General features: G+C 28.0%; 4 protein-coding genes and 1 pseudogene across 4 annotated transcripts; 3 read left to right on the top strand and 2 right to left on the bottom strand.

Annotated features, from left to right (window-relative positions):
* Positions 1 to 2,122: 2,122 nt before the first annotated feature.
* LOC111031070 lies at positions 2,123 to 3,199 on the bottom strand. Its single transcript, XM_022310859.1, has 2 exons — positions 3,193 to 3,199; positions 2,123 to 2,759 (listed from the first exon to the last, which is right to left on the bottom strand). The coding sequence occupies exons 1-2, from the start codon at positions 3,197 to 3,199 to the stop codon at positions 2,230 to 2,232; spliced, it is 537 nt and encodes a 178-aa protein (XP_022166551.1). The 3' UTR covers positions 2,123 to 2,229.
* A 1,553-nt stretch (positions 3,200 to 4,752) lies between these two features.
* On the top strand, positions 4,753 to 7,326 carry LOC111031109 (piggyBac transposable element-derived protein 4-like). The gene has a single exon (XM_022310911.1). It carries the CDS (start codon positions 5,201 to 5,203, stop codon positions 6,890 to 6,892), a length of 1,692 nt encoding a protein of 563 aa, XP_022166603.1. The 5' UTR covers positions 4,753 to 5,200; the 3' UTR covers positions 6,893 to 7,326.
* A 682-nt stretch (positions 7,327 to 8,008) lies between these two features.
* LOC111031052 lies at positions 8,009 to 11,291 on the top strand. The gene is made up of 8 exons (XM_022310840.1): positions 8,009 to 8,030; positions 8,174 to 8,317; positions 9,439 to 9,585; positions 9,823 to 10,017; positions 10,141 to 10,314; positions 10,596 to 10,840; positions 10,960 to 11,119; positions 11,192 to 11,291. Exons 1-8 carry the CDS (start codon positions 8,009 to 8,011, stop codon positions 11,272 to 11,274), a joined length of 1,170 nt encoding a protein of 389 aa, XP_022166532.1. The 3' UTR covers positions 11,275 to 11,291.
* Positions 11,292 to 20,407: 9,116 nt separating this feature from the next.
* Positions 20,408 to 21,564, bottom strand: LOC111031044 (protein ALP1-like). Its single transcript, XM_022310833.1, has 2 exons — positions 21,450 to 21,564; positions 20,408 to 20,949 (listed from the first exon to the last, which is right to left on the bottom strand). The coding sequence occupies exons 1-2, from the start codon at positions 21,562 to 21,564 to the stop codon at positions 20,408 to 20,410; spliced, it is 657 nt and encodes a 218-aa protein (XP_022166525.1).
* A 1,970-nt stretch (positions 21,565 to 23,534) lies between these two features.
* The window catches only part of LOC111031034, an 8,343-nt pseudogene continuing 4,975 nt past the window's right edge, over positions 23,535 to 26,902 (top strand).

Below are 26,902 nucleotides of genomic sequence, written 5' to 3'. Positions count from 1 at the left end.
TAGCTACCATTAAATTAACTATATAGTATTACATACGTATAACTTGAGGCATTACTGTACTATCATCATCATCATCTGATTTGCCGTCAACAGTTGAATTTAAAAAATCAAATCCTGAGATGTCATGCAATGTCATGTCATGTTTTGGAGTGCTGCACACTACCGAATTCAAACGATTTTCTAAAATTTTCAAAATTAAACATGTTTAAAGAGTATTACAACAACTAAAATATAATTAAAAACAAACCAATTAAGTTATCTGTAACTAATTCAGTGTTATAAGGTTGAATAGTGATCGGTAATACAACTAAGCCATCAGAAATTCCTACTTAAATATAAAAAATAGTTAAAATTACTTAGTATTTAGGTACACTAAAATTGAATTATGCACCTATAATCAATAAGTAGCAAATAAATATAACAAATTTAAATATGGCACTTACCCACAGGTAAATTTAGTGTTGGATATGCATTTGCATTTAATCGTTTTGTACCAGGACTTGAACAATTATCAGCAAAATGAACAGAACAAATATATTTGTTTTTGAACTTATGATTGTCATCTGCTGTAAAGCCCACAGCTTTAATCCATTCCAATCGTCGTACCAAATCTTTATTCTCATTAGGAAAACGATGACAAACCATGTCTACAATGAATACCATATACATATAGATATATTTATATATATAATGACACAAGCAACTAAATTCAAAATTTACAATGACAACAATATATACTTAGTAGGTACTTACTTTTGGAAGTACAGCCTTTAACGACGCATTTTGACTGGTTTTTATACTTTTCGGACATTTTTATCAATGACGTATTGAACACTGAACTTTATTCTATGACTGAAACTGAACGCTAAGTACAAAAAATAATATGACGCTGAACAAGTGTATATAGAATAAGATTCGTAAACACGTGCGTAAACTGAACAGTGAGCGGGAAGCCGGGAAATGCAATGTACAAGACACAAGTGCCGATTTGCGCGTCTGCGCGAGTGCCGACCGCCACGGCGCCACCTGGTAGGACAACAGCGCTCCCGGGGACTGCAATATGAAACTACAATGGAACGTTTTGTCCATTAGGAGTGGCACTAGCCTGGATTATTACTTCATGAACGGTCTATCATGACGGATCGCGTCAGTATAAAATTCACACATGTAAAAGCCGCGGTATTATTTTTAATATCCGTGCGTATCCATTCCAATTTTTTTTAAAGTTACTGCTTACCTAAATATTTGTAGCAATATATATACAGTAAAAACAGTAATACAACATAGCTTGATTTGTAGCTATTGAATTATTACTTATTCAAATATAATTAATAATTATATAAAAAACTACAATATTACTTTTTATTTAAAAAAATAAAAAGGTATTATAAATTAAAACAAATTTTAATATAGAAAGAGGTAATTTATTTAAAAGAATAACAACTTGTACTAATATTAGGTTAGGGTATACTATTATCAACAACATAATTGTATTTATTTTTTATTTTTTATATTTTCAAGTATGTGGTCTGGATCTTGAATGTCAGTTTTCGACATTCTTTTATGATACATAGGGTTGACTAATTCGGGAAGCAAGCACTTCAAATAGTACCTATAACATATGTAGTTTAAAATGAAGTGTAAGGTTGAAGTATAATTATTATATTAGCATTTATTTTTAAATATCTTAATTCTTACGTTTTTTATTTACTTATCATATTATTCTCCCAAAACGTTGCATCATAATTAATTTTTTCTACCGATATCCAATTTGGTGTATAAATCACAAAATAACACACATTTCTTTTAGTAATACGCATCTGTCCTATTATTTGATAATAATATATATTGTCCGTCTTTAATTTTATGGAATTATCTGTGATACTACAATATTTTAGCTGTTAACAAAAACAAATACATGTATTCGCAAGTATATTTGCAAAGATAGAAATATAAAATATCATCAAAAATAATCAAATTATTATTTTAGTTTATATTATAGGTTATGTTAAGTGCTACTTATAAAAAAAAAAAAATATTATTTATTTTTTCCTCACTAAATTGTTATTTACAGCATCTATTGCATTAGATGTATTTCTAGCACTAAATGGACATTTTATCTCTATGACACTATCTTCCCCAATCAAACCATCTAAATACATTATAATATAATACATATTATTATGTAAAATGAATAAAATATTGATAACATATAACTCATTAGGTATCTTATACAATACCTGGACTTGCTGCCAAATAGGGAAACTCTGTATCTATAAATAATCCACAAGGTTGTACAGTAAAATTCATGGTTTCCTCAGCCTTTTTACGTGCAGCAATCTCCATGTACTTTCCATACTGAAGAGATTTTGCTTGCACATTAGTTGCGTATAGAATGTTATAAACAGAATTTTTGCAACTTGTATTGGGTCTCATCTTACATATTTGGCCAAATGACGAAGCTGTCAAACGAATTTTACGTTCTTGATACCATAATTGATTATCAGCCTGCTCTCTTGTATCAATTTCAATTTGTACAAAATTTGTATTTTTAAGTTTGGCAAGAAATTTATTTTTTTTATCCTCAATTTCTTCTGGGGTAAAATCTACAGAAAGAGGTTCTGCCATACCATAGTCTGCGTCAGGACCATTTGATACTGGTTTTTTATTTTTATTTTTTTTAGGGAACAATTGACGCCTTCTACTACTATTGCCTAAAATCCTTTCATGGTTTTTTAAATACTTTTTACCAAACTTTCCTAAACCAAAAAAAAAAAATTATGTAAATGTACCTATATATAAGTAAATAAATATTGAAGTTTAATAATAGTACCCTCTGTGCAATTCCAAGATTTTAACTTCCATGTGTTGTAATACGTTAACTAAAATGGTAACTTCTCAATGTAACATCTATATGTTATCGATGAGATGAAAATTCGTTCTGTGGATATCCACGAGACTGCGACAAATGTATGACTAATTGTTGTTTATTTGTAACTCCACATAGTTATTTAAAATAATATTATCTTGACGTAACGACGAAATAATTTCTTATCGATAAAAAATATGACATCGATGTGAAGTTACAATGTTACATAATTAGGTATTTTAATAAACTCTGCGTTTCGTCTATAATTAGAACATCTGCTTGTGGATGTCGCATATACATATATTAGTTGTCCATTTTAATACCAAACATCACATTAGAACGTTAAATACACTCCTATGTGAAGTTCGTGGATATGTTCGATTAAAAATATCACAATGCGTTATTACAATTGGCTATTTTTTTTTTATTTATAATTATGTGATGTGATATTGCAATGGTGTTTGTCCGTTCTCCAGTTCTCCACTATCGTTTTGTGCTCACTAGTCACTACTCATCAATCACGCATCCTGTAAGTTGTGATCTGCAGTGATTTATATAATTTTATACATTTTTTGTGATATCAGTGTACCTACATACCTAGTGCTACCTATACAGTAATACAGTATCTACCTATACATATTTTAATTATGGACACCACTTCGACTTCGCAAAGAACAGTAAGTACAAATCAAACATTATTAAAAATTATAATCAATTTTAGTCTTTAGACGAACCTAATATTTAATACGTAGTAGGTAACATAACCAAAGTAATAATAATATTCATGCCTAATAATTTAGTTACCTATACGCGCGGCTATACCTATTAACTTAATTAGCCTTGCAGTAATTATTTAATTATATTAAATAATGTTGTGAAAATGTCATTAATTGCTAATTCATAGAAATGTGGGTACAGGGAATAAACAAATACATTCAATATATTCTTTAAAAATATTAGAATAGGTAGGTACATTTTTTATTCCGTCAGCAAATGATTTCATATTAGGAAGGAGCAATCCCTCTGGTTATTAGTTTATTACCAATAATATTTTATTTTACCTATTGGTATTAGTATAAAATAAATGTTTATTTATTACAATGTATTTCTTACTTTTGGGCGTTTTAAATTTGTCAGGAATTTTAGATCAGATACATTAAAGGTCAATATTATATTTTATTTATCAAGGAAGATAGTTGCAACTTGCAATAGGTAGTTTGTTTTAATTTTGGAAAATTTAAATTTAATATTTGTATTGTGTTTGAAGTTAATGATAAAAAAAAGAAAACACATGCACTTTATAATATCCAATAAACATAGTTACCATATTATGTTACAAATTAAAAATTTTATTTTATTTTATTATATTACAAAGGTACCTAGGTATATACAATTTTTTGATCGTTTATAGTAGGTAATGCTGATGTTCTTTCTAAATTGTATTCTATTATTTGGTCTTGTTTGTAATAATTAATTCCAGTGGTTTGTGGGTTACTTCGAAGAAGAAAATACTTATTCTGTCATTCCTAATAATTGGATAAGTCGTCAAGACAAAATAGTGTATTGTAAATGGCCCAGGAAGCAGAAAGTTACACCAGTCATGCTAAGTAATGCCATAGAGCCTTCAAATAACTGGTCTTTGTATCCAGTAAATTTGGTGGACGACTTATGTTTTGGTATGTATACATATAATACATAATGAAATTTAAATATAATATAAAAGATAACTTAGATCCTATATAGTGGAGTAAATTAGTATTTGGTAGAATATTTTTTTATGATAAAATACCCTAAAGACTAGAACATATTATATTTGTTTAAGTTTTTGATGAAGATGATATTCAACTTATTTAAAAATTAGTATGTGGGTACAATATTAACACGTTCACTGCCGGTGTCAACACGTAGTTGACACACGTACATTCGCCGGTGGCCACTGTCAATACGTTGTTGACACCAAAACTATCCATTTTTAATATATTGTCACGGGGTCGGCTTTTATCGCATGTTATTTATTTATTTATTAATAGATTCGATAGCCCGTGTAAAATTGAATGGTATAGTTGGATTCATTTTTCGAATTATTTATAGAATATTTTTCCTAATTATTATTTTCGTTGATATTATTTAATATCTTAATATATAATACACATATACCAAATTATTATTGTTGAAATATTACACAGTTTTATCTTTTATGTTTGACAGTCATTCTTCAACGTGCGTACATTGTCGTAGTCAGTCGTAGTCACTAGAATTGATATTATTTTGTGTGTGTTTTTTTAAGTACATTTAAAATTGTTCATTTTAATCCTACATAGTGATAGTATAATGGCTTCTATTCTTACTGATGAAGAAATACTCAGTATGATTAATAATGGAGATTTTCTATTGTCAGACGAAGATTTTGGTCTTAATTCTGGGAGTGATAGTTTAGGTGAGGGCGATTCTGCAGATGACGATTGTGATCAAAATAATATAGTTGAACAAAATATTGCCAATCAATCGCCTGCATCGCTTACTGAAACAGATTTAGCTTCACCACAAATTAGCCGTGAAAACAATTATAACTGGTCTACTTGTCGTCCTCAAGTTATAGATATTCCTTTTTCTGAAACACCAGGACTTAAAATTTTTCCTAAAGGTAACGACCCAATTGATTATTTTAATTTATTTGTTACAAACACATTTTGGGAGTTTTTAGTTGAAGAGGCAAATTCATATGCAGTTGAAGTCTTTTTGAACAGCGATCGGTCTAATTCTCGTATTTCAACTTGGAAAAATACAGACGTTGTTGAAATGAAAAAATTTATTGCTCTTTTATTTCACACTGGTACTATTCGCGTAAATAGATTAGAAGATTATTGGAAAACCAATGAGCTTTTCAATTTTCATATTTTTCGAAGTACTATGAGTCGTAACCGATTTATGCTATTGCTCAGAGTCCTACATTTTTGCAAAAATCCCGGACAAAATGATAATCCTACAAGTCGCTTACATAAAATTGACAAAATGACAAATTATTTCAATAAAACAATGGAAGAACTTTACCAACCATCTAAAAATTTATCGATCGACGAATCTATGGTTTTATTTAGAGGAAGACTTATGTTTCGTCAGTATATAAAAAATAAGAGACACAAATACGGGATTAAGTTGTATATGATGACTGAGTCGTGGGGATTGGTTCATAGAGTTCTAATTTATTCAGGAGAGGGTACTGGTACATCAGAAGAGTTAAGTCATACCGAATACGTTGTAGAGAAACTAATGGAAGGTTATTATTACAAAGGCCATTCAATCTATATGGACAACTATTATAATAGTGTCAAGTTAGCACATTATTTATTAGAAAAACAAACATACTGTACGGGTACTTTACGAGCCAACAGAAAAAATAATCCTAAAGCTATAAATGATAAAAAATTGAAGAAAGGTGAAACAATTTGTCAATATACAGAAAAGGGAGTTGGTGTGGTAAAATGGAAAGACAGACGAGATGTGATCGCAATATCTTCAGAACATTCACACGATTTGGTAAATATAACTAATAGAAAAGGAATAATTAAATCGAAACCTCTTTCCATAATAAAGTATAATGAATATATGTCGGGCATTGACAGACAGGATCAAATGCTTTCTTATTATCCTTGCGAAAGGAAAACGTTGCGGTGGTATAAGAAACTAGGAATACACTTTATACAAATCCTACTACTTAATTCGTACTTATTGTATAATAAAAATGTAAAAAAAATTTCATTTTACGACTATCGGTTAAAAATTATTTCGACTATATTAAATTCTGGGGAAAATAATATTACTAAAAGACAACCAACAAATAATAATGCATTACATTTTTCAAAAAAAGTACCTAAAAATAAAAACAACAAAATCATGTATAAGAGATGTAAACTATGCAGTTCAAAAGGAGTACGAAAAATGACGTCGTTTTATTGTTCAATGTGTGAAGACGAGCCAGGATTTTGTCTAGACTGCTTCGAAGAATTTCACAGAAGTATATAAATTAAAAATTATGTTTATTGTTTTATTTATATTTATACTTATTTGTAAGTTAAAAACTACAGTTTAATTCAATAAGTAGTATTTTTTTATTTTATTTCATTTTATTAAATATTAAAAATAAATCTATACAAAAAAAAAGTTGAATTTTCATTTTACATTTTTGTGTAACCGCTGTGTTGTAGTACAAATTGAAAAAAACCAAAGTACTTATAAACTCAATAGTATCGTAATATTATTGAAAAACATAATTGTAAGTGTGATGTATGATAATTTATCAAGTATTTATTTAGATATAATTGTGGATTCTTATTTATTATTAGCATGAATCGGGCGCGCAACGCCGGTGTCAACACGTAGTTGACAGTATCAGCCGAGACTGGTTTTTGGTTACGGCTACGCGCGCGCTAATGCATAATTCGGTCGGCAGTGAACGTGTTAAGATTGAAGGGTTTTACCTTGTTTCTATTTTGTTATTACAATACATGTTGCCATGTAGGGTTGAATAGTTCTTCTTTTGATAATACAGATGTTTCATGTCTACTTCATGAAATGTATTCTTAGGTACCAGAAAAATTTTTGTCAAGTTAATGGCTCATTTTATATAGGTACTCACTAATAAGTAAATTATTTACAGTGGGTATGTTATCCATATAGTGTCGTATATTATCATAAAATATTTCTAATTTTAGATTCTGAGCGAAGCTATGAATGTATTGATTTTACAATGATGTGTGTTTTTTTTTAATTTTTTAATTTTTTTTTGTGTCTGTCATCACCTTTTAGGACAGTAAAAGTGCTTGGATTTTCTTCAACAGTAACTTTTCTGATAGGAAAGTGAATCTAGATGGTACTTTGGGGGGTTAAAAGTAAAAATTTATTCACCTTAATATCATCAAATATACTTAGTAATACCATAAGCTGACTGACCATTTTCGCTCAGAATCGTTTTTCTTATACAATGATATTATATCATTGAATTCAAATTTAACACCATCCATTACAGTGACCCACTTGTAACCTACTTTACTGCAGAGTGACATCCACTAACCCACCTTTTTGTTATTATATTTAATATTTGTATTTGAAAACTTCTAGGACTTATAGTTAAAAGATAAGATGTTTGTTAAAAAAAATGTATGTAACTTTTGTTGCTACCACAGATCTGTAGTACTCACTTGGATAAAAAACTATAAGAATATACCAATTGGCTATTATAAAATTAGTATAATACATAAACCTATGTATACAAGCACAATTAATAAATCATTAAATTATATGTAGATAATTATGATGAAGCTGCAAAAAAAGAAAGAGAGGTTTTTTTGTCAGCTTCTGAATCCGACAGAAGTTATAAAAAAGCCAAGCCTAACAATTTTTCCTCAAGAAAAAACCTTTTTGGAAGTAATGACAATATTAATGATAGCGGTAATTACTTATTACTATTACTATTTAATTTAAATATTATTTATTAGTTATTAGTTATTTATTATTTATTAGTTTAAAAGAAAATAAGAATTATTACTAAATTTGTATTTTGTTATATATTTAACTGTTAATAAATAAATATTGAGTAGGTATAACATACTAACACAATACCGAATTAATAGAGGTGGATAATTGAAAATATTAAATTATAATCAACACATTTAAAATGAAACAGATAAATAAAAAAAAAATTTAGAATCTAATATATATTCACAATAATTGTTGATAATTATATTTTTAAAAAAATCATATTTTTAAATAATTCTTATGTTAGATATACTGTCTTACATAGGCGGAGCCACAGGGCGTGCAGGGTAAGCAGCTGTACGCCCTAATTGCCCTGATGGCTGCTTTGATTTAAGTTTAATTTAATTAATAAAAGTAAAATCTATGAATGGTTAATTTGGCTGAAGTCTAATGATCATTATAAATACTAATCATTACATTTGTTCTTAACAATGTATTTTCCATATATTCATTTTCCAAACAAAGACAGTTCCTAACTTTATTTTTCTATATAAAATAATTTCAAATAATAAATATAATTTCTATCTCATTTTCCATTTCTTCAATTTCATTTTCTTTTTTTAGAACTAACTGATTATATTATACAACAAAAATATTGCCAACTGCAGGAGGAATTCAATTGTGCTTACATTCGGCATATTTAAAATTAATAAAAATTTGAAATTTTGAATATAAATAAGCTAATAATAAAATGATAGCTTACAATTTATAAATAACGAAAAAAACCAATGGCAACTAATTACGGTGACCTATAAAATATCTGAAAATAGGGATTTTAGGGCTACCCAAACCCCCTCCCCATAATTGTGGTGGGCTGATTTAGATTCTGCATACGCTAAATAATACTTCTGGCTCCCCCTATGCTGTCTTATAAGTTATAAGAACTATTTTCTATCCAAAGTTGGTTTATTGCAATAAATATATAAGTTTATTAATATATAGTTATTAAGAGTTAAAAGTGGGAATTTTTAGCAGCAAAATTAATAATATTGTTTGTACTTTATTAACTATTCAACCAACATTTATATTTATAGACAGCAGTGACAATGATCAACCACTTATGGTAATAAAAAAAAAAAATGATGAAGCAAAAAGTTTAATATCAAATGCAATAACTGGTATTCAAGAAGAGTCTTGTAATTATAGTTTTGAACCAAATTCATTGGGATCCATGTCTTCTAGTAATTATATATCTATTCTTAAATGCATATTCATATACCCAGTTTAGTGATAAATTTTTAATAATTCTAAAGTTAAATACCCAGAAAGTTTGAAAATTTTAAATAATATTTTTTTATATTTAAAATTATCACTCTGTTTTATTACCTATACTGTAATAGACATTAGTATAGTAAATTATAGTTTATAGAGAAATATTGGGTATTGTTCCGTATGCTGTAGCAGTGTGTGATATTGTTTTTACCTTATCCAATTTAAATTTTTATTTTTAGTCTCAAATTATGATAAACATCCTAAAACTATATTGCAAAAATCATGTGAAGCAAGAAATGTAGCATGTAGCAATGAAGAAAATATGTACAATATTGATCAAAGTTCTGTAAACATTTCACAGGAACCTACTGTACAAATGGCTAGCAGCACCTATATGTTATGTAAGTAATATCATTAAAAAATTCTATATAATATGTAACAATGAAAATTTAATAAATAAATTTATCAATTCTGAAACTACAAAATGTATATGTGTCTATTGTACCCATTTAAAATTTGTTTAGCTGCAATGAACACATTATTAAACATGAACGATCAAAATGTAAATGTTTATGAGTCTGCATCTCCTTTGTGTTCTGAAAACACAACACATAATTCACAGTTTTCAACACCTCGCCCATTACTATCTGCCTCAGCTATAGTCAATAATAATTCAAACAATTTTTCTGTTAGTCGTGGTGAGTTGTAGTTATGTCTTAACTTTAAGATTTTTTTAATGTTAATATGTCACATTTAAAAGGTGACAATTTAAGACCACTTAATCATTGCAAAAACATTGATGCACTCATGTAGTTTACTTACATGTTACATTAAATTATGCTTTGCTAAAAACTAAAAACTGTTTATTTTTATTAAAAAATATACAATATGTATCTAATATCATGTAACCTATTGTATTTAGTACCTAGTTGTATAAAAAGTAATAACTATTTAAAAAATTAATATTTTTCTACTTCAGATGCTGTTCAGTCAAATATATTAAATATTATATATGAACAAGGCATTGAAACCAATGCATATTTAAAACGAATTGATGGAAGGCTGGATTGTCTAGAAAAAATCATAAAAAATATGTCTGGTACCCAAAATCATAATAACCCTGTAGATAATGCATTTTTAACCATGTTTCCTTTAAAAGATATCGATTCACTTAAAGATTTTGATACTCGTATTACAAATGATCCAGATTTTAAACTCAATGTGGTAATTTTCACATGACGTATGTTTGTACTTATGTTTATGCCTGTTACATTATAAATACCTAACTAATGCATATTCCATTTTAAATAAAGTCCTATTAAATACATACTTTAATTTCGCAGATAAATTTTATTACTAGAATTGGAGGTACTGACATCAAGAATTTCATTAAACGTGTGTTACAAAGGATTTTCAGTAACGAGCTATCATCGAAATGCTCGTGGACAGGTTTTCGTAATAATTACAGACTTGAAAATATTTGGTTTATGAGCATCATGAAAGGTAATTTAAATATTTTTGTGTCAAAAATGTTTAGTGCGATTTCTCATTTTTGTTTGTTTATTTGTTCTATAGACTTATCTAGGGAAAAATTCAACTCATCAGACCTTGATTTTGAGTTGCATGTTAAAGACTGGTTTCGTCATGGCTCACAATGATTTATAAGAGATCAACAAACTCAAAATAAATAATTTATACTAAAAGAAGAAAACAATAGTATAAACTTATACACATCTATTATATATTGTATAGTAAGTATTTTATACATGGTTGCTGTATAATAAATGAATGTCTTTAAATAATATATATTTTTTAGATAATATTCAGGAAATGATATAGGTACTAATTTAGTTAGTCTAAATCTAGGTTAGGTAATGTACATCGTTCATACTTACAAGTTAAAATACCTATATAATATTGGCCTGTAATTTGTCTAAAATGGTTAGGTATTAGGATGTTAGACACTAGTTTAGTTTAAATATAGGTACTTTAAAGTTGAATTATATAATATTGACCTTTAATTTTTAAAATGGTTATAAAGTTTAACTTTTGTTTGAGTATATTGTTTAAATTCTGCATTGCAATTTCTGTAATAGTTTAAAAAAAGAAAACCGTTGCATCATATGTCCAAAAGAAATTTCAAACGATGTCTTGAAGCTGATAAGAAAGCAGCTAGCTTAAATTTTACTGCCCTATCGAGTCATCCGAATAAAAGTACTACGAACTGTGAGTATGTTGAAGTGTTGCAACATCAGGATTTTACAAATGTGTGTACTCCATCAAATGCTCAAACTATTCAAACTACAATGTATCCCAGTATACCAGACAATTGTAATCAGTCAAATGAAATAGCTACAGGCTTTAATCCTCCAAATCAACCTATTAGTACTGAAAGTAAAACACTTAAGGATAAATTACGACAGTTAATTTGTGACTTTCATATTTCACATAACTGTGTAAATAAACTTTTAGAAATTCTTAGATCTGAAGGACTTGATTTGCCAAAAGATGTAAGAACTCTATTTCAAACCCCCAAGGACCATGCAATAATTAATGTTCATCCTGGTACATATATTCATATTGGTATAGAATTTATGATTACACCTATTTTACTTGCTTATGTTGAACAACTTAAAAATACTTTTAATATACAATTGGGAATAAATATTGATGGATTGCCAATTTCTAAAAACTCTAAATCAAATTTATGGCCAATTTTAATTTCTATAGTAAATATTCCAATATTGTCAAAATATGTTATGCCTGTGGGAATATATTATGGTAGATTTAAAAAGCCAGAGTCAATTTTTGAATATTTAAACTCTTTTATGACTGAAATGAAAAGTATTATTTCAAATGGAATACACTTAAATGGTAAAATTTACAATTTTATTATAAGTCAAATAATTTGTGATGCTCCAGCAAAGGCATTTATTTTAAATGTTAAATCCTTTAACGCCTACCATAGCTGCAATTCTTGTATTGAAGAAGGAACCTTTATTAATGGCCGGATGTCATTTTTAGGAGTGTCTTCTCCTTTAAGAACTGACGATTCATTTCGTACAAAAAAGGATGAGGATTACCACAAAGGACCTAGCCCTTTAGAAGAATTTCCCATTAATTTAGTATCAACTGTCGTTTTAGACTATATGCACAATGTCTGTCTTGGGGTCATGAAACGTTTACTTACTTTTTGGGTAAAAGGAAAAAAACCTATTAGGTTTAAAAGTGTTGAAATAGTATCTGAAATTTCTTCACAACTCATTGACATAAAACCATACTTCCCTTCAGAATTTAATAGATTACCGCGGAGTTTGGATGAATTAGAATTTTTTAAAGCTACGGAATTTAGGTCTTTTCTTTTGTATACGTCTTTAATTGTTTTAAAAGGAAGATTAACAAAACAACTTTTTCAACATTTTATGTTATTACATTGTGCAATAAAAATATTGATTAGCAATGATTTGTACATAACACATAATTCTATAGCAAAAAATTTACTTATGACATTTGTTTCTCAATATCCTACTTTATACGGTTATGAATATGTTACATATAATGTACATGGATTAATTCATTTGGCTGACTTTGCACTTCAACACGGTCCTCTTGATAATTTTAGTGCATTTAAATATGAAAACTGTTTACAAATAATAAAAAAAACTGTAAAAAATGCCAGATACCCACTACAAGATGTTTATAATAGAGTTGTTGAACTTCAAAGCATCCAAATTAAAACTTTACCAAATTATCCTATACTGAAAAATGAAATAGACTATGACCCACTATACCATAGAGACCCTTCAGTAACTTTGTATGATCAAATAATTCTGGAAAAATTTGTTGTCAGTAGAAGTAATATATGTAATAAATATTTTTTTTTAGATACAAATGAAATTGTAAATATCCAAAAAATTGGTAAACGTGAAGATGGCTCTATTTTTCTTGAAGTTATTAAATATAATAATTTAACATTAATGTTTGAGACACCAGTTTTATCTAGTGTTGTAGGCTCTTTTTATGTTGATACAATATCTGTATCAAATTCTTTTATTATTAACTTATTGTCATTAAAATATAAATGCATTTTTATACCCATTTCTGATGTAAAGGCAGTTGCCTCATTATTATTACATACATAAATTTTGCTGTTTACATTATTATTATGCACTAATGGTTTATTCAATAGCCAGATTTTAAATTTAAATGTATTTTTGTACCTACTTATTTTTGTATGAAAGAAAAGTTGTTCATTAGGTAGGTAGTAGGTACCTACTAATTATTATATATTATATGATGTGCTAGTTATTTTGTATGTAAATTGTAAGTGCTATATTATTATGAACTTATTATTACCTATTATGAACCATGCTTAACTTCTTATGTTATAAATTTAATACTCAATTGCAAATTTTACATTTTGCACCTTACTTTTTATATGATGTAAAGGCAGTTGCCTCATTATTATTAGATACATACATTTTGCTGTTTACATTATTATTATGCACTAATGGTTTATTCAATAGCCAGCTTTTAAATTTAAATGCATTTTTGTACCTACTTATTTTTGTATAAAAGAAAAGTTGTTCATTAGGTAGGTACCTACTAATTATTATATATTATATGATGTGCTAGTTATTTTGTATGTAAATTGTAAGTGCTATATTATTATGAACTTATTATTACCTATTATGAACCATGCTTAACTACTTATGTTATAAATTTAATACTCAATTGCAAATTTTACATTTTGCACCTTACTTTTTATATGATGTAAAGGCAGTTGCCTCATTATTATTACATACATAAATGTTGCTGTTTACATTATAATTATGCACTAATGGTTTATTCAATAGCCAGCTTTTAAATTTAAATGCATTTTTGTACCTTCTTTTTTTTGTATAAAAGTAAATAGTTGTTCATTAGGTAGGTACCAGGTACCTACTAATTATTATTAATTATATGATGTGCTAGTTATTTTGTATGTAAATTGTAAGTGCTATATTATTATGAACTTATTATTACCTATTATGAACCACGCTTAACTACTTATGTTATAAATTTAATACTCAATTGCAAATTTTACATTTTGCACCTAACTTTTTATATGATGTAAAGGCAGTTGCCTCATTATTATCATTATTATTATTATCAAGTGTACATAGTATAATAAATATTATACATTTTTTTGTTTCAATAAATAAAAGTACCTTTACTGTTTTAACAATTTACTGTCTATTATTTAAATGTTTTCCTCCCTCAATAACTAAAAAAGAACATTAGAAAATACTTACATGTTTTTAACACTTGACATTATAGCTCCAACTGTAGGTACACTGGAATAATATTTTTAATTTGATAACTATATAACTTCTATTATGGCAAGTTTTATACAGCTAATATAATAGCGGTATACTAATATTATACAGTATACCTACCTATATAAATATATAATAGCTATAGAGCTATAATTATAGAATAATTATGTTTGATCTAAAAGTTGTTTCACAATTACTCAACGACATCAATTTCAAACTACTTAAGGTAGTTGAAAAATGCAGTGTAAAAAACTAATAATAAAATGGTTTAATATCTCTGAGAAGTCTAAGTGAAGTAAATAAAGCAGTTTAATTTGACATATATGTGAGTTTGATGTAATATATTTTTGATGATTTATAGAAGTCTATGTTTTGTTTATTAACTATTGAGCGATCTAAATAAACAACCGATAGAAGTTGAGTAAGAAGTTATTTGTGAAGTCCTATAGACTTAATTTTTTAACATCCCATTTATAACATCACTCAACCTGGCGTTTGGCGTCCGTGCGATATCTCTGAGACAGCATAAGGCACTAGTTTTTAACTTCTCATGTTACATGGTAATAGCTATGTGAAGTCTATGAGATTGGTTTTTGCACAGAGGGTATATATAGAGTAGTAAGCAAAGTTGGGCAACTTTGTCACTTTTTTCAACTAGTTAAAGAGTAGAAGTTAGAAGTTAGTTTTTTTTTTTAGTTTAAAACATAACTTTAAAAAACCATTTTTAGATTCTGAACGAAATGATGAATGTATTGATTTTACAATGATGTTATTTTTTTGTGTCTGTGTACAGCATAACTAGTCGAAATAATGCTTCAATTTCAAACTGCAGGGGAGGTTTCCGATGGCAAAGTGAATATCCTTGGTGCATTATACAGGTGGAAAGTAAACATTTTCCAACAGTCCTCAAAAAAATCGAGAAAAACAAAAAAAAAAGTGACAGAAAAACGGGAATTTTTACGCAAAACCAGTTTTCGACCAAATCGATTTTTTTATATTGTTGTAATTCAAAAACTAATCACTGTAAATACTTGAAATTTTCACCAAATGATTATGTTAGTGTTCTCTATTTCTCACATCATTACTCACACTACTCACAACTTTCTAACTAGTTAGTGCCCAGCTTTGGTAGTTAGTGTACACACGTTTTTTTTTTTTTAATTCACTTGTGACGAATTTACCTACATAAAAACTTAGATATTATAACTATCAACAAATATAACTTTTACAAACTCAGTAGTATTAAAATACGCACCTGGACTAAAGTTCGATATTTTTTTATGAATGCACCTCAAATATTCTTTAGAGTTAAATGATATCACTGCAGCATGAACTCTAGTATTGTAGTTTCCTCTATTGCTGAAATTAATTCGTTTGCCGGCTATGTGTTTATTTATAATTGCATTAAATTGTTCACATATGTTATTATTTTTATTTTCAAGAAGGCTCTCGGCATTATTTGCAAGTCGTAATGCATAATTTTTAATTTCTTGCATCATACCAGATTTTTCTGCTTCTGGCACCAAGTTCATATTATTTGACGTAAGTTGGTTACAAAAGTATTTATTACAATTATCATGTTGGCCTAGACGATGATAAGGTCCATTTAACAAATCATTTCTTATCTCTAAAACATATATAATGATTGTTTACTATTTTACAAATTAATTTCAAATAAATAGTAAGAACCCTTTTTAATGGTAAATGTACCTTTATCATATTTATTATCGTTAAACATTTAAAGTTTCTTGGTTTATAATTTATAAACTATTGCAACAAAAATACTAACTCTTACAATACCCGATTTATTATTTTCATATTATATAGCCATATAGGTACATTCGTTTTTTTTAAATATAATATTATAATTTTCTACTATAGACAAAAGTTGGTATACATTTTAAAATCAAACCTTTAATTTTTTCTAACTTTGAAAGACCAACAGTATCTTGCCAATGTTTTACTGCTTTGATAACATCTCCTCGGAATCTCAGAATATTTGTAAGAATATGTTTTCGAATACGAATCGGATATTTTGTTATTCTAGCTAAAGTTGTTAGTTTGGAGCTATAATTCCGTAATAAATGGTTAACACATTCAATTTTTTTAATTGAAAATGTTGGACCATATGGTGAAAGTTCGTTAAGTTTTTTCGTAACACTGCTGTCTCCGTCTCCTATTAAATATTAGGCAAATTAAATATTTTAGTATGATATGATTTATTTCAAAAAACTACTTTTTTTATTTACCAATGAGGTGATTATATTTTAAACCGTGCATTTCAATACTTTTTGTAAAACCTTCAAGTACGCCGTCTGTTTCCTTAGCGGTTGACGGTTTTGTCCAATTCAAAAAACACTCATGTTCAGGCACCTTTGCGTTTTTTGAATTATATTTTTGACATATCATGCAATATTTATTACGTATGCCCACAAATAGCACTTTTTGTGTTTTAAATCCAATTATAGTTGCCTAATTAAAGTACCAATATAATTTGTCTTATAATTTTTAGCCGATCATAATTTTTTTTTTTTAAATTTCTTTTATATAATACATTCTTACCACTCCAGACAGTGCATCATACTTAGTTTTGTACGATCGTTTGGACCACTGTCCATCGGCTACTACGGTACACATGGGAACCCCATCACTATCAACATTTCCGCATTCTAATGCCATTTTGCGTTCCTCGTCACCAGCTTTTTTCATTTCGTCATATGCAGAATTTTGTAGAATAGATCCTACTTCGGTTTGTAGTCTATGAAATGCATTACATGATAATGATGGCATTTCTAACGACGCTGCTAGTTCTGACATTTGAGTATGTCCTATTCCTTGTTTTATACAATAATAATACCATTATATTTACTATTCACTCATGTCTATTATTTACATTATTTAAAACCAATATACCTATTGTTTGACAAGCATTTACGACAGCTTTGTTTATTGGAATCATAGTTTCATTGTCTCTTTCAGAATACAAGGTTTTTTTTATATTACATACTCTGCATTTAAAAGTCATGATGGTTTGAAACCCATATATGCTTTCCGATTGATAGTCCATATCAACAAATGAGCAATCAAAACCACCTACATGTCTTGTTTGTACTTGATCTATTAAGTATTTTATATCAACTATCCTTCGACCCGACAAAGTCCTAATATTTAAAAAATAATTGTTTTCAATAAAAGATTATTATTCTATTTAGCTACCTAAATACAAATATTACGAATGGTTGGTTGGATCATCTAGCTTTTTCAGTGACACTACTCAACGAATGTGAAGAGATACTAAAATCCCTAATAAATAAAATTATAATAAAATAAAATATTTATCATTTTTTGATTATTTCGTAATTGGAAATTCATACAAATATTCAAATAAAAACTTACAATTGTTGAACCAGAACATCATCGACGTAATTATTTGAGTCATTTTCATTATTTGCTCTACACGAATATTTATTTATTATTATTTATTCATTTTTTTTTTTGTTTTTAAATTATTTAATGCTTATTTTATTAAATGATATATATAAATAAAATCATAATCACACATATTTTTAGACTTACGTAGTTGAAATATTTATGTTGGTTCCTTGAGTCGGAGAATTACTGCCATCAAACATAATATCCAATTGAACATTATTATCACTAATATTGAAATTGGATATTGGTGTACAATTTTCTAATACTCTAGTTTCATCAGTGATTAAACTGAAATGAATTAAGTTTTAAAATAAAATAATAATATTATATAGTTCGGTACCTACTCGTAAAATTTAAAAATTCACACGTAAAATAAAGATTTACTATCATATGGTTTTAGATATAAAATAAATAAATAAAATATCCTAAACTGACAAATCGTCTCTATTCAGAATCATTTTTCGTTTACAATAATATTTGTTAAAAATTTAGAATAACTTAAAAATTGTAAAATGTTCCAAAACAAATCAAAATTATTCATACAACGTATCACGTATACAGGTATACTGCATAATATCTTACATTACTTATATCTAAAATGTTTTTTTAGTCAACCGTTATTATACGCGTAAATTTTAGATTTTGACGCTTGTAAATATTTTTTTCACGATTTTAACGAATTTCGTATATATACAATTAGTAAATAGTGATTTTTAGTAATGTTTAGTTTTAATATAATGTTTACAGTTTACATAAAGTTCCAAGTATTTAGAACTTGAACAAAATGGACAGGACGTCGGGGTGAAATTCAACATTAAATTTAATATTTAAAAAATATTTTACTGTATATGAAAACATCAAAATATCGTGTAAATTTTATAAAATTAATAATTATTATAATAATAATGTTTAAAATTAAGTATAGTGAGGTAAGTATTACTTACCATTTGTTCTTTTTAAAATTATTTAATAGATGACGTCTCCCAACAGGCCTTTTTTTGGCTCGAAACTTTTTTGGGGACATTTTAATAATTAACACAACTACACAAGTCTCAAACTCACAAAACAGAACACAATGTTGATTATCGACTGTTAAAACATAACTGATAATGACATTTTGCCAAACAATAATTTGCTAACACATTTGTTTACGTATGTATAATAAATTATTCTCAGTGTACTTTAACTTTTAGTCCATTATAGAGCTATTATTAATAATGGCTAGGTCTCGGGGAGGGGGGATCTAATAATGTATCATAATAATTATTTATTAGATATTTATATTATTATCATGCGGCGGACGGCACCTTTAGGTATTGGTCACACTACGCCCGATATCGGCCGAAAAACGTTCGGCCGAATTCGGCCGTATACGCCCGAATATATTAATTCAATTGAATCTATTTATAATGGTCACACTAGTTCAGAATAATTCGGCCGTATACGACCGTTAACGGGCAAAAACAATATTATTTGTTTTTATCGGCCGTTTGAAGCCGAAAATGGATATTTCCCACGCATCGTCTACCAATCCGAAATAATACCAATATAGTTGAACAATTATTATTATTAGGTTTTATTATTATTAGGTATTATTATTCATTTACATCAAACACTAGTAAGAAGACGGTACGTCATACGTAACTAGTTTTTGTGTTTCATTGCCTGTGTTTTATTTAAAAAAAAGTATCTTGGAATTTTGAAATAATGGTTGATTGCGAACGACTAATTAGTTTAGTTTTTGAAAGAGAACCTATATGGGATTCTACAAGCAAAAAACACCATAACAGAGATGTAACCAGAAAATTGTGGCAGGAAATTGAAAAAGAAATGCAGGTCAAAGGTAAGTAAATATAAAAATATAAATACATAAATTTCATAAAATATTGTAATTGAGATTATTGTTTATTATTATTATTATTAATATTGTGATGGTGGTAAATCTGAATTAAATTTGATAAATAGGTAATAAATAAAATACAAATTTAGGTATGAATAATTATATAATATTATTATAGGTACAATTTAACAATTGTTACTTTTATATTATAGCTCCAACAGTTGTGAAATAATCTTTAAAAGTATCACGTATTATGTATGCTTCCGTTCTTGATCTGTTATTGCGTCTAGATACTGAATGTGTTTCTGAGTTGATGGTTGGGTCACGCCGAACCTGCTCCAGTAGTGTTTCATCTACACTTTCTTTATCGATGATAATATTATGCAATAAACATATAGTCTTAATAACTATATCAACATGTTCCGGGTTCATTTGAAGTTCGGATTTTAAACATCTCCATTTCGATACCAAAATTCCAAAAGTGCATTCAATCATACGCCGAGCTTTGCTCAAACGGTAATTAAATGTTTCTTTTGCCGAATCCAAATTTTTATCGAATGGATAGGGTCTTAATAGATAATCTTTCAGTGGATATCCTTGATCACCCAATAGAACAAATGGCATTGGAGTAGTTGTGTTTGGTAATGGTCTGTAATTAGGTACATTGAAGGATTTAGCTTCCAAATTTTTAAAAATATTTGATTCGGTAAATATTCCACTATCGCTCTGTCGTCCGTATGCTCCTATATCAACCGATATAANTTATCTATTTTAATATATGTGAATATTGTCTTACTCGTGTTGATCTATGTATTAATGTACCACATAACAGAGCATACATTGAACTATACAAAAACAGTTGAACGTTGCTCATCAATATAAAATCCAGTGTAATATTTGTGTTCTACAATTCTTTAATAAAAATGTAACAGCACCTATTTATTATGTACTACTATCTGTGAGTAAATTCAAACAACAGAAATGTGTGTGCGCCCAACAACGTTTATTTATATAAATAGTTAATAGGATGTATAAATATATATTAAATTCAAATTCAATGAATAAATTATAATATAATTAATTGTATGTGATTTTTTTTAGAACACTAGACAAAAGAAAAAACATTTCTAAGTTGATTCTAATTTTGATTACTTTTTTTTGACTTTATTTTGTTTTTTAGCGTAGCTGAACTGCCTCATCCTCATAGTAATGTAAAAAACAAAAATGTTTTTAACTATTTAACTTTTATGATCTCCACAAGGAAAAGTTAATTTAAAATTTCTACTAAAAAAGTCTTCAGAAGTTTCCTCAAAAATATTTGGTGATTCTGCATGTTTTTCAAAACATACTTCAATCATTTGTATAATCAAGTATAGATTTTTATTGGGATGAGTTAAGAAACCCTTTGTTTCAAATTAACTAATTCTACCTCTGCTATTATGACTTGTCCATATTCGGGTTGTAAACTATCCAAACATTGTTTACACTTGATATTTCATTTAATTTTTTGTTTATATAACCGTAAACACAATATTTATATTGAAAATTAATATTTAGCTAACCTGATACATAATTATTTAATAATTAGGTAATCATTGATTACCCAGATACAAAGTACACCACACAATCAAAAACATTAGTCACAATTCTTTAGTCAAATTTTAAGGACAGGACCACGTTAGATGTAACGATGTAGTATATCAGTCAGTGAAGCAGACGAACATGTCATTTGATATTCACTTTACATCGTCTGCATATAGTTATACTGACGGTACAGCTGTATATTGCTTGGCGCACACACTTTTCTTTTTTACTCAAACGTAGCTTATACGATAAATAATCAATTAATGATGCACAGTTTATATTTAAGAAGACCGACTGATGTACATTATAAATCTTGGATACCTCATATTATTGTCATAAGCAATGAACATAAATATAAAGTTATAATAGTATAGTGTATGCTCTGCTATGTGGTTCGTTGATGTACTTTAAATAATAAGAATAATTGTTTACGTTGTCGAACTCTTATGAACAGTTGACCCGACAACTCGCACCGTACAACGGTTTTTACCACTTACAATATTAATAATAAAAAACAATAATAATAGCTTGTATGAATTGTTGATACAGAACGTTGTATGGATCGTCGCAAATAAACAATAATAATAATACGATGAGGACGTCTCCTGCTAATAATAATTAAATAGTAAAAAGAAAAGGTAATACAAAATACACAAAATATAATAATATAATACACGAAAAATAATCAAAACAGGACTTATCACTGCATCCAGTTGTTGTACCAGGACGCGCTAATGGACAGCTGACGGAGCGGCCGTTGACCGACATTCGTCGTATTTATAAACACGGCCGACGTTCGCAGTGGCAGCGAGTGACCGTTGTGGCGGCGGAAAGTGACGGAGTCGACGCTGGCCTATGTGCACCTCCAATTACACAGAAAGAAATATCGTAGTTGAAATTAACAAATTATATTTATTGAATTTTGATAATAATAAATTTGTTAAGTATATCATTACTTAATTAATTATACAAGACTTATGTTGGTTTAAAAACATTTTCTTTGCTCCAATCATACAGTTTTTATAGAATTGATAACGGTTTGATAAATCAATAATTTAAAATTTGTTAAAATGCCTGACCTGGTTTACGAATAATTTAATAATTATTATTATTGTTTTAAATGCAATATCTTAAATCGTAAACAAAGCAAGTTGTCGTGGTCTTTTATGTATAAAAGATAAGGCGGTCTCTCACTCTCGCAAGTGGCGATTTTGTTAAGTTATTTCAGTAACATCTGATATACCATAGGTATATCCATTGAACCATATAATATTAATAAATATGGAAGGGTAGAATGTACCGAGGCAATAATTGCGGTCCGGCTCTCCGTCACCCGCTCATCATTTCGTATCTGGCATAATCTAGTCAATTCTATCATAACGAAAATAAAGAAAAATAGCGACAATGCCTAAAAATAGATTTGGGTTTTTAATTTAGTCACAAATTTCACCGCTCGTATTTATTAAACTCGCTCAATTGTTAACTTATCAGTGTAATAATCAATTTGATAAATTATTTTTGTTGAGTTAAAAGTTTTATAGTTAATCCATAACATGATTATGTTTATTCTGATTTAAACACGTTTACTAAGTTTACTTATATCATTCCGAACGTGGAACGTCCACTCATTTCGACGATCAATTTGGCATTGTGCTTTTAATTTGTACATTGAGTGTGCGAAATATAATTAAATTATTATCCGTACCTGCACTACACATCCAAAGATTAGCGACTACAATATTTGATGGTTCTTTATGCATCTAAGGTAAGTACTTCAATTACATAAAATGATTTGTTTTATTAGTGAATTAAATGTACCTACATTGCCAGCTTTGGTAGGGCATTTCAAAATTATACAATTATTAGGACCATTTAGTACTTACACGTCTAAAGAAAACAAATGCGATAAATCATTTCAAAGTCTAAGTAGTTTTAGAAAACATATCCAAAATAAACATATTTCTATTGAAAATACCGTACATGTAACTGCCCCCCCCCCCTTGGTTGACCTCTGGATCCGCTACTGGTGCTTTGTTAATTTTTTTACTCAAATAGTAGGTGATTTAATACCAGAGCACGATGAAGTTTGGAATTTTTTTTTAAACTTTCTTGAAATAGTTGAAATATTACTAGGACATCAACTTACTCAGCAAGGTACTGTTTCACATTTAAAAAATCTCATAAGTAGACATAATATAGAGTATGTTTTATTTTTCCAAGACAATTTAAAACCCAAACATCATTTATTGACCCATTATCCATCAATTATTCTTAAGCCAGGGCCTCCAAGACATTTTTGGTGCTTTGGCTATGAAGCTAAGCACAAAGTGTTTAAGATGTATGCTAGAGCAATAACATCTAGAAAAAATATTTGTTTAACATTATCTAATAAGTATCAATTCAAATTTGCACACTTCTTATTAAGTCAAAAATATGACTACTCGGAAATCAATACAAGTAAATCACAAAAAGTTAATGCAAATAATTATGATTAATTTATATTCAATCATTTAAATATATCAACTGACAGCTTTGATAGTTATTCAAAAATCAACTTTAAAGGTACAACATACAAAACTGGAAATTACCTAACTAGTTTTATTAATGAAGTATGTTTATATGAAATTCTTGAAATTATCATATTAAAAAATAATGATATATATTTTGTAGTTTAACAAATTTAATTGGAATGGTTTAATTCTCATTTAAGAACATATGAAGTCGATAGAAACAAAGCTGTAATGTCAAAAAGTGTTATGAGTATAAAACAATTTAGTGGACCACCAATAAATGTTATTCAATTTTCTGCTAACAAATTAATGATTCGGCTAAAAGAATATTTTTAAAAATAATCTTCATATTTTATTTCTTTTGGCTATCGCTATTCACAGTCTAAATTGTAATATATAGTTTATTATTATTTTTAATATTTTTATCAAAATGGCAATGTAGGTAATAAGTTTTTATTTAGTTTTTATACATTTAAAACCATTTGAGTACTTAGCTATAGTATAATATAGGGAAATTACAAACTTAAATACCTAAACAGAATTAATTGTTATGCATTTTAAATTAATGCTGTTTTATGTAGACATTTAATCATAAGTCATAATAAATTAATATGTATTTACTAATACCTATAAGATATACAATTATGTATAGTTGTTTTAGATTAGAATATTGTATTTTTACATTTGTATCTAACCTAACATTTATTGTTATAATTATGTATTTAATTTTAAAATATGTTTATTTATTGCAAGGAAACATACTTTGTTCGAAATGCAGAAAATAAATGTCCAAAGGGTAAAATTTATTCTAAGTATTTCAACAAAATGAGGAATTTAAAAAATCATGGTTTAGTTCCTCAAGGTATATGCAAAAAGAGCAACAATAGCAACAAAAATCTCACCAGAGTTTCTGCAGAGTTGGGTGATGAACTAAGTAATGAAAATAACTTGTCAGTTATTAATTTATTAAGATTCTTACACTTGACCATTTTTGTTTATAGTAGTAGAAGAAGATGCTGTTTCCTTAATAAGTCATCTAAAACATAACGATTTGTTATGGCCAGATGTTGAATGCGCTTGGAGGCAAACAGCAGTATACAGGTTAAAAGCATTGAAAAATGCTAATTTTTCATATACAGAAATCCAAACTACTTGGGTCCACTATACTAAACCACTTGGGTATAAGCTGGTGAGTTAAAATTAATTAATTTATGATTCAATATTTCACATATTATTAAATATAATAAATAATATTATTTCGCATGAATTCTATTTTAATAATAATAATAAAATGAATTTGGATTATACTATAAATAGTTTTTGCTAGATTTCAATAAAAGTGTATGAAAATATAAGTACCTATCTATTTAAATTGTATTAAAATAGTATAGTAGAGTATAGGTACATATTAGAATTACTTAACTTGTATACTGCAGTGTGATTAACAATGTTAACTGTGTTTGCCAATATTTATTTAGTTTGAAGTATTCTATATTATTGTCTTTTATAGATTTACATTGATTTTAAATGCCTTTATCAAAATGCAAAAGCCATGCTTAGTGTTTTTGATAATACATCAGCAAAACAGACAAAAATTAAATACTATAGATAGATACGATATTGAGAAATTAGAGGAAGTTAATATACAGAAATATTATAGCAGAAGAATCTGTGAAACTCTTAAAGTACAACATATAACAAATACAAACGATGTGAATGATGTGTGGATCAAAATTAGAAATGCTGTGCAACAAACTGCAAAAATAACAATAGGAATAAAGAAAAAGAGGAAGAAACCCTGGTTTAACAAAATATGTGAAGACGCAGTACAGAGGAGAAAGATAGCCCGAGAGGAATGATTGAAAGGCACTTACAATGAAGAAAGGACTGCAGATTTCAGTAGACGAAGGAAAGAAGCTCACAACATAATAAGATGCGAAAAAAGGAAATATATCCAAAATATTATGAAAGATGCGGAACAGGACTTTAGATTAAATAGAACCCGATATATGTTTAAGAGAGTAAAGGATATAAAAGGAGATTTTAAAAAGAAAGAACTTTTTCTCAAGGATGATGATGGAATGCTGATAACGGCAGAAAAAGAAATAGCTGAAAAATGGAGAGAGTATTTCTACAAACTATTAAATTGTGAAGAACCAACCGAGAAGTTCCCCTTTAATATTGAGAACATAAATACACAAGAATGTACATATCCTACATTGCAGGAAATAAAAGGACAAGTGCATAGATTAAAAAACCACAAATCCCCAGGGGAGGATTGTGTTCAAGCGGAACTCTTAAAAAAGGGAGGTGAAGATGTTATACAGTGGATTTGGCAAGTGATTACTATTGTTTGGACAGCAGAGAAACTCCCAGAGGATTGGAAGGTGGCGGTAGTATGCCCAATTCACAAAAAAGGAGACAATCTAGATTGCAACAACTACCGCGGAGTATCCTTGCTCAATGTAGCGTATAAAATATTCTCGAATTGTGTTTTAGACAGAATAAAAGAAAAAGCAGATCAAATAATAGGACACTATCAAGGAGGGTTTAGAGCTGACAGGTCCACGACGGACCAGATGTTCATAATTAGACAATTATA

The sequence above is a fragment of the Myzus persicae genome, unplaced genomic scaffold, assembly GCF_001856785.1.
Source record: "Myzus persicae strain clone G006 unplaced genomic scaffold, MPER_G0061.0, whole genome shotgun sequence".
In the NCBI taxonomy this organism is placed as follows: domain Eukaryota; kingdom Metazoa; phylum Arthropoda; class Insecta; order Hemiptera; family Aphididae; genus Myzus; species Myzus persicae.
The sequence above is the reverse complement of the archived record's forward strand: the minus strand, read 5'-3'. Positions and strand labels throughout refer to the sequence as shown.